General features: G+C 34.9%; 1 protein-coding gene across 1 annotated transcript; it reads left to right on the top strand.

Annotated features, from left to right (window-relative positions):
* Positions 1–5,334: 5,334 nt before the first annotated feature.
* IGIP (IgA inducing protein) lies at positions 5,335–8,086 on the top strand. The gene has a single exon (XM_004420103.3). The coding sequence runs from the start codon at positions 7,796–7,798 to the stop codon at positions 7,955–7,957; it is 162 nt and encodes a 53-aa protein (XP_004420160.1). The 5' UTR covers positions 5,335–7,795; the 3' UTR covers positions 7,958–8,086.
* The last annotated feature ends 939 nt before the right edge of the window (positions 8,087–9,025 follow it).

Genomic DNA, 9,025 nt, shown 5'->3' with positions numbered 1-9,025 from the left:
AATGTCCTAGGCAAGTTGAGTATGGCAAAGTATGGCACTTGTTAGAAACATTTTTCTTAAAAAGAATTTTATAGCTATTCGTTTATTTTTATTTTGTCCCCATATTACGTTTGGTATTTATTTTCTTTCTTTTTTTAATTTTTCCTGATGTGCTTTGCTTTTGTGGAAAATTGTCTTGTTTGATAGGTAAGAACATGGTGGTGATCCTCTATGTACAATAAAGTTACTTCTTACAGACCAGAAATATTTTACTCACTTCAAAATCGCAAGATTTTGTGTTTTCATGAATACATACTTTATTTTGATGATTATTAGTAATTTACTTATTAAATTTTTGTAGCATTTCATGGGAAAAATTTAAGCTGAAGGGTTTAATTTTCTTGATTTAGGGTGCACTTGAATAATTCAAGAGGCCTCCAAGTTCAAGGACCAAACCTTTATATTCTAGAATTTTGAGAAACTTGGAAATACTCTTGTTAGCATATGTTTTGGTCTAAACTGGATTAACACAGAAGGATCCTAGAAGGACTTAAGAAAAGATGTCGTTATTGTGAAGTGGCAGTCAAACTTATGGGATGGGTAACTTAATGTATTTGCCTGGACTAGGCTCAAACAGTGATGGCCATCAGCTAATGAATTGTTAGACTCATGTTGGGATTGGGTCACATTCCCATTCAGCTAGAGTGGATTGGCAATTTCCAGTGCAGGAAGTTGTTGGTGGCATTTGACCTACCTCCCCACCATATACATCTGGCATTTCTTTCTCCCATCCTCCTTTTTCCTTGTGTCTCTCTCCTTCTTTATTCTTCTCCTTGCCATAGGCCTGCCAGTGGCACTCAAAGTTAACCCCCTTAAGAGGAAAGTAAAGAAATTGCTGACTCCTGCCATAGCTAACTGATCCCAGAAAGATTTCTGTATTATGAGGTAATTGGGCAGTTTTTTCTGACTGTTGTTGTCCCCATAGTCAAGTTGGCAGTTTGAAGGACGTGGAAATTGTTTGTTAAGAAATTTGTGAATTGAAGAGAGTAAGAAGTATGTGTATTTTAGGTAAGTTCCTGGGGGCTGAGACTTACTGATTTGGAAATTTGAGAGCAGAAAGGGGAGAGCTGTTTAATGTGGTCGTGAATGGGAGTGTGGAAAGTATATAAGGGAATGGTTTGGAGGTAAAGTGGGAGAAATTTTAATTGGAGATAGGAAAAGATACTAAGGTGGAATCTTAAATGATAGTTGTTTGCTAAAGACAATGAAGTTGATCTTCACTAAAGAAGTTTCAATAAAGCCAGAGAAAATGGGTCTCTTGTTGGTTATGAGAAAGCTGTTGGTCTGTAGCTAGATGTTATAATGATGATCCATTATACAAATTTTCAGATGTAGGACGTTTGCTTTTCTGGACAAATTAAGTAGCACAATTGTAGAATGGCAACTTTTCTGGTCAAGGCAAGTTGGTGCTGGGGACTTATTACTTTGAAGGAGAAAAGATAAGAAAATTTCAAACTTTTTCACAGTTATCATTTTTAAACTATCAGAAATATTTATCATACAAACTATCTATTCTCCTGGGCTCATGTTACAATGTAGTTTACCTTTACTTTTCAAAATGGCCCTTAGATCAAATAATTTGATTTTGTAGTCCGCAAAGATCCATATTATGCCTTGCTTTTACAGAACCTTGAGCCTTTGGTCCACATAAATTTCTTAAAAAGGACTATAAACGAAGTAAAAACACTAAATTGCAATTTTAGGTATCTTTTCTGTTTCTTTTACGTTTACAATCCTAGCAACCATTTAACATTTTGGACCTTATGAGACCCTCAATGATACTATATTTCTGCAATTAGACAACATACCCCCCCAATTCAAGTTTCTGTTTGTTTTCCCCACTTTCTCTGTTCCCTTAAAATTGTAGAATTCCCAGGAATTCAGTGGTGGCAGATGTTAATAATATAATTTAGTACATCTTGGAAATTCTTATGTCCTTTTGGAGGGTGAACTGGTAGTGTTTAGATTTCTGTTCTCAGTATCCCAGGAGCATTTTAAATTATTTTAGATAAAGAATTGCTATAATATTTGTTTTTAAAGTTACATAATTCAAGTATATTTGGATTAACTCTGTTTTAAACTCTAGTTTAGTATGGACCTATTCTCAGTGACTTTGACAGATCACTTTCCTGTTTCATTTTACCCAGAACTGTATACATTAGTGATAAAATCTCCTTAAAAATAGCTAGAAAAGAGGTTCTAATTTTGTATTTAAAGGTTTTTCTTTTTTACAAATGTCGAGTTCGTAAACAATAACAGAATTATTTTTATTATAACTTATTTTGTAGAGTTGGCACTTAGTATGATTTTCACATTTTATTGTGTGTCAGATTTTAAATTATAATACAGTTACATACTATAACTTGTTTATGTGAGTGCAGAGCCTTCTTAAATAGCCCCCATCCCCTTAGGAGTTGTTTAAAAAGAAGTGAATTCCCAAACCTGTGTCAAGAACCAGTGATTTAAATGACTGTGAGACAAGTCTTTGAAAGGCTTCCTTGAGTCAAGTCAATGGAGATAAATGATAGCCCATTTCCATGCTGCATACAGTTGTTAGGGTTTATAAAGTTGTCAATATGTAAAGCGCAAAAGCAAGAAAGATTATGTAAAATTGCCTATAAAATTTCCAGTTTTCATTATTTGCACTATTTATCTTTGCACTTGATTTTTTGAAAGTTAAAACTAGTCACTTTCACTTTTGTTTCTAGTCTTTTCCAATTTCTTACAGAATTATGTTTTCAGTATCCCACCCAAAGCAAAACTTATATGCAACTGACTATGCTTTATAAGTCCAAGAAAATATTTCTTAGTGTTGGCTATGTAGAACAAAAGTTTGTTTTGATAAAATGTTTGATATGGGCCTTTATTTGCCAATGAAATCCTTTGTAAATGTGAGTTTTATTCTATTTGAATAGACAAAGTGAAAGCTTAGGATAGGAAAAATATATATATATATATACACATACATACACACTATATATATATATATATATATATAAAACGACGTCTTTAAGGCCTGACATGGTCTGGTTTTGGAGTGTTGATTTGTTTTCACTGAAGTCAATGAGATTTGCGTCTAGCTGGGTATTGGCTTAAAAAGCTGGAAGAGAAGTGGGTGGCAAGTGGCAGCTCCCTCTTTCATGTAGTTTTCCATAGTGCTCATAGAGTTTCCTCATGGTCTATGTGATATAACTAGTATTGAAATAATTATATTAAATGAATATTCCTTTTTGGAATTTAAGGTTGACTCACTTTTTGAGGTGGGGAGGGTGGCAGGGGTTAAGAGACTTTATTTTAACTAGAGGCATTCTTATAACCTCAAGATGTGCTCTAGAAAGAATAGGAGAACAAAAAGTATAACCTGTGAACATATTTTTTATCTTAGTGAGATTGTACAACACAGTTAGTGTTCAGAACTGCAAAAAAAAAAAAAAAAAAAAAAAGGTTGACAGTTTTGTCAATAGAACAGATGTGTTTTGGCTAAAATTATTTTTTGTAAGTTATTTAATTATTTCATTTTATATTCCCTTTCCCATAGCCTTTTAGGCGCTTCATACTTAAAACCAACAAGTGAGAGGCCTCTTTTCAGGTCTGGTTTATTTTTGGAATGCTTGAGTGTGTTTCTGGTTGGGGGGGTAGGGGGTGGTGTTTTAATTCTTGACATGCTCTTCTCAGCATGTTTTGCTAGTCGTTCTGGCTCTTATGTTTGCGTATTCTGTTGAAAATTCAGTAATGTATTTGAAATGAGAAAGTCTTCTATGACATGGTGTGAATGTTTGTGGCCAGGCTCTATTGTGGAATATTGTGGCTTTGTTTTTAATTTGGGTAGAAAGTTAAACTTTCATTGTTCAGGTTTTAGGTTTATCTAGTGGAATTGTGCCCAGTAGTTGTCTAAATATGGACCAATTTTGGGAAATGAAAGTTGACAGATTTGTATCTGACTCTAGATAATCCTTTACTCAAAATCGTAAATTAAAGGCTTACATCATTAGAGTTGTCTTAAGTTTTATGTTGTCAAATCTTTAAATGTGGATGATGATCAACATTATATCTATAAATTTCCTTTGGGAAAAGAGAAAAATTCAGTCTCTAAGCCTTTTTTTGGAGACTAAATTTACCATATATGGAAAATGAAAAAATTTTAGAAAGTGGCTTTGATTATTTTTTAATGGAATTTAATCAGCTTAATTAATTATTTTTCCTAGTTTGAATCACTTATTTCCCAAATGTGAATAAAGGGAAAAGATCAGCAATTTGGCCCTTTTTTTTTGAGGCCATTTTTAGTTTTCTGCCCCCATTTCCCAATCCTGGTATAAAATGAATTACGGGTATCCCTCTAAGTCCCTGTAACCCCTTTTTGGGGTCACAGATACCTTTGATAATCGGGTGAAAGTGATGGACCCTCTCCCCCCAAAAAAATGTACATACACAGATAATTCTACATACAACCTCAGGGGCATCACACATCTGAAACCCAAGTTAAGGATCTCTGCTCTAAGTAAACTCTATAGAGAAAATTTTAATGCAATTAATTGATAAAATTAGGAACTAGCTATTGGCTTAAAACATTTCAGATTGGAATTATTGTTAGGTGGTGGCCCCTACTAGCAAAATATGACATTGCAACCAGCTTTGTTAGACATTATAACATCCAGACAGAAGGAAAAAAGAAGCAAAGTTCTGCAAGTTATTTATAAGGAGTTAGGGCATCTCTAGACATGGGAGCCATTCCTGGTTCAAGGCAAGGGTCAGGGTGCCTGACAGCTTCCAGCAGGGTAGAGTTTGATAAACCACAATGCTCAGGATGCCAAGGGGTTAGCCATTATCTTAACCCCTTCCTCACCAAAAGATTTTAGTTTTGTCTATTGGGAAACAAGATGTCACTAGGAAAAAAAATAGATTTGCCTTACAACTTTGCTGGAACACATCAATTTGGTGATGTATGGGACACCAGTATTATTTTTAAGAAGGTACATAAAACCAAAGTAAATTATTCTCTATGTAGAACGTTATTTACTAGTACCATTTGTTTAGATGTATTAGCTTTGACAATTTTTACCAGTAAATATTGGTTTTATTTAAAACTGGGAATCCAGTTTATAAATAGGATAGTTGATATATCTGTCCTTTTCCCCCATGTAAAGAATAGTTTAAAGATTTATGCATACTTTTTACTTTTCTTTCTTGATGCCGTGGAGTGAGGTGGGTGGGGAGGGGGGATATCTCTAAGTCAACAACTGACAAAATATCTTCTCCAAACTTAAAAATTGAGAAGCAGCACTTTAAGTCTAACTCTACACCATTTTAGTGCATGTATTAGTTTTAATAATGAATTTTGGTGCATGCCTTTGGGCTTATTCAAAAGTGTACAATAGGAAAGTATATTTCCTTTCTTAGAAAGGAGATGTTTTTCTACTTTGCAACATGTGATTACAAAGATCTTCCTCTGTGGGAAGATTAACCATGTATTGAACTACTGAAAAGTATATATTTTTAGATATACAGAAGGAATCTACATGGAGCAGCGTTCAGACCTATATAGAAATCATAGCATTCTGTATAGGACCAAAAAGGAAATAACATTCAACACTTAAACAGACTTTGTTGGGTAGAAATACCTTTAGATCTTGCATTGACTTCCAAAAAGAAAATGCCACAGAAGTTTGGTGAAAACTTTTGTTGTTTGAATTTTCTCTGTCAGTGTATTTAGCCCAAATACAACAGCTTTGGGTTAACACATACGTAAGAATCAAAAAAAACAAAGCTAACTAAATAGATCATTCTGATTTGCCAATCCAGCTTGACTGAAATAAGTAAACTAATCACTTGCAACATAAAAAACTGTCCAATTCCTCTAAGGTTTTGACTTAATAACCTTGGCTGATGTGGGAAGACTCCCACTTTGATTTCTGACCTGACAGTGAAGATTCACGCTTCACATGATTTCAAACCTGACAGTGTCTGTTTAAGGAGCTATGGTACAGTTTGCTAATTCAATCCCAGATGCCTGTTGATTACCTGTGAGATCTAGAGTCCAAAGTAGCCAGCAGCTGTATCCCTGAGTGCTCTGTGCCCATCAGATCTCTTAAAATAAGCAGGGTTGGGACAGGTCACAGCGCAGATGAGTGACCTCAGGTGCTGTGGACAGCCCCAGATTCAATAATCGTATCTGCTTTCTTGGGAGTCATCACTGAACTAATGTCCCACATGGTGTTACTTACTGTAGTTGCTCTCTCTTGGAGGAGGCCCAAGATCACACATCCTAATCGCTTGTGGTACTCAGAGGGGGGGTGCTAACTCTGATGCCCTAGCCAAATTCCAGTTTAGGGATGTGGGTCTTCTTCTTGCCATTCTAATTGGAAATATGCATCGCTTCCCATTTTCCCTGTTGATCTCAGTGCAAACTGTACTAATCTGTTTCTTTGCCCTGGTCCCAAGTCTCTAAGATGCTGGTGTGTATTATACGGGCCAAGTTCATGCCTTGTCTTAATGCACAAGAGTTGGGGAATGAGTGAACTCTATGTCAAAGTGCCCTGTAGCTGGAGAGTAAACTCTTGTGATGCTTTGAGGATGAAATTGGCCCTCTTTTAGCATAAGTTGGGGAATGTGCACTGGCCAGAGGCTTCCAGCCATGAGGTGTGAGCTGAAACCTATTTTCCCTCTTTTCTTATAGCATGTTGAGAAAATCTGTTGGGTTTTCAGCAGTCAGGGAAGGCCGGAGTTCTGCAGCTTTAATCTGGGTAACTGAGGCTGGTTTGAGCAAGACTTTGGTTAATTAACTGGGTTCTCAGATGCCACAGACTCCGTGAAAAGTCACCATTATTTTCAATGGTTGTGATAGAATTTCCCTCAGTAGCCATTATTTTAAGATTATATTGCAGAGTTGCTTTATTTGAGCTTTTTGTGTATACACAATCCCAAACTGGAAGAAATAATAATTAAAAAAAAAAAAGGAATCCTGCTGTGAAAGGTATATATTACTCTAGATTTTTCTTACTGTAAATATTGTAAGATTGTAATACTGTTGATATTTTATTAACCAACAAATGTTAATCTATGTGAATTCAGACTTATTTTAAATGTGCTTCTTATTTACTGTGTGTGGTCCCTGTTGCTGACAGTATTAAGTTATATTCTGATGTAAGATTAACTTTATTAAAGAATGTAAACATTAATGTTTCCTTATGGGAAAACAAATAAAGTATAAAGAAGACAATTCTTTTCATTAAAATATACTGTGTATTTACACTTGCTAGACCCAGCACCACTTACAAATTTAGTACACTGTTCAGAATTTTAGTTAACACAGCTGACATGGTTGTGCTCTGTTTGAAAGATCAAGAGTAGGTATTGTTGGAACATAAACAGTTTGTATTTGTCTGCTGTGAATCATAATCTTGAAATTTCTAATCAAGTTTGTAAAATTTTTATAGTAAAACATTTTAATGACAATTTAAAAATTTATCTTCTCTAAAGAATGGTCAAAACAATATCCTTTCAGAAAGAGAATTGTTCTTTAATATATTTCCAAAATAACTTTGGTTAAATGGACCAGATGGATATTAGTTAAAATTTAGGACAAAGTCGTGATATTCTTTGAGTTTACAAGTTAATCCTTATTGGAGATGTGCCAATTATACAGTAGAATATCATTAATTTGCACTGTTTGGGGACCCCATTAAGAATGCTGAATTTTGCCAACTAAGAAGTAAGCAAATGCAATTTAAAAAGTAAATTTGAGCATTCTGTATTAAATATGTGCAGTTATTATCACATGAAGAAGCGCAGTGTGTCAGGCTGTAATATAACCATACTTGCTGTCATGTTCTCCCATCTCAGTGCTGGGAACTCACCATGTGGAAACCAAGCAAATGTGTTGTGCATCAACCGGCTTGAGTTTGTTCAATATCAAAGCTGAAACTAGCGAGGTCTGCTGTACTGCTTATTGAAGTATTGTGATTCTTTTAGGCATTGATTCTTACAAAATATATACTGTAACAGTATACTTTGTACAGATTTAAATTTTATTTGAAAAAAATGAAATAAAGTAGGCAAAAAAATAAAGATGTTTATTTTTCATGTGACTATATAAACAGATCAGTCTTTTGTTTCAGTGCCTTTGTTGGTGGGGGTGGTGTCTGGTTGCTCTTGGATTTTTTTGTTTGTTTAATAGAGGGAAACCATTTTTAGGACTCAGAAGCAGGTATACTTGCCTGATCATTAATTGCCTGCAAGTATTCAATGTGCTCTTTCACACTGGAAGACCCTATTTTCTATTTTATTTTAAAACCAATTTGTTTATTTTTAAAGATTTTATGTGAATGACTTCCCTATCTTGCTTCTTGAGTCAGTGTTTAAAATTCTCTGATGGTATGACGGTTAACGTAGCCATCACAATTGAAGAAAAAGAGAAAATTTTCCCATAGATCATGCCCCTTTCCCATGGAAGGTTTTTTGTTGTTTTAAATTTGAAGTTGGTTTGGGGTAGTGGAAGGGTTACAAAAGAGTACATGACAAAACATGAAGAGAATCCTCTGCAGAAAATAGAGGTTGTGCTTGAAAATAAGATCCTTTCAAAACTGCTTTTCTAGTGAGTGGAGTGGTAGACAGTGAATGAAGTTACCAATTAAAATGTGGCACAGGAGTGATCCTTCAGAATAGTGTTAATGGGACCTTCTCATAGATGATTAGATTATCTGACCAAAAAGAACCATCTCAGTTTTGGCCTGTAACTCAAAAACCAGCGGAGGCCTCAGATGTATATTTTCCTCAACTTTTAGAAGTGGAGTTGGAAGTTTTATTTGTGGCTTTCGCCTCCTTTTATCTTTTCTGATGCTTTCGCTTACCTTCAGGCTGGATACGAGAAGACTTGGAGCAAGTACTTGCAGGAACCTTGTTCCTGCAAAAATCACACTATGGAAAAATTTTCGGTATTATTTAAATGTGATTGACAGTGGTTATATTCTAAAAACTGATGTATGGACAT

The sequence above is a fragment of the Ceratotherium simum genome, chromosome 4 (genome assembly GCF_057802395.1).
Source record: "Ceratotherium simum simum isolate JZ-2026a chromosome 4, ASM5780239v1, whole genome shotgun sequence".
Classification (NCBI taxonomy): domain Eukaryota; kingdom Metazoa; phylum Chordata; class Mammalia; order Perissodactyla; family Rhinocerotidae; genus Ceratotherium; species Ceratotherium simum.
Note: the sequence above shows the minus strand (reverse complement) of the source record. Positions and strands in the feature narration are given on the sequence as shown.

Excerpts from the sequence above, each read along its gene's own strand:
- IGIP (XM_004420103.3), top strand. The coding sequence starts at position 7,796 with ATGTGCAGTTATTATCACATGAAGAAGCGCAGTGTGTCAGGCTGTAAT.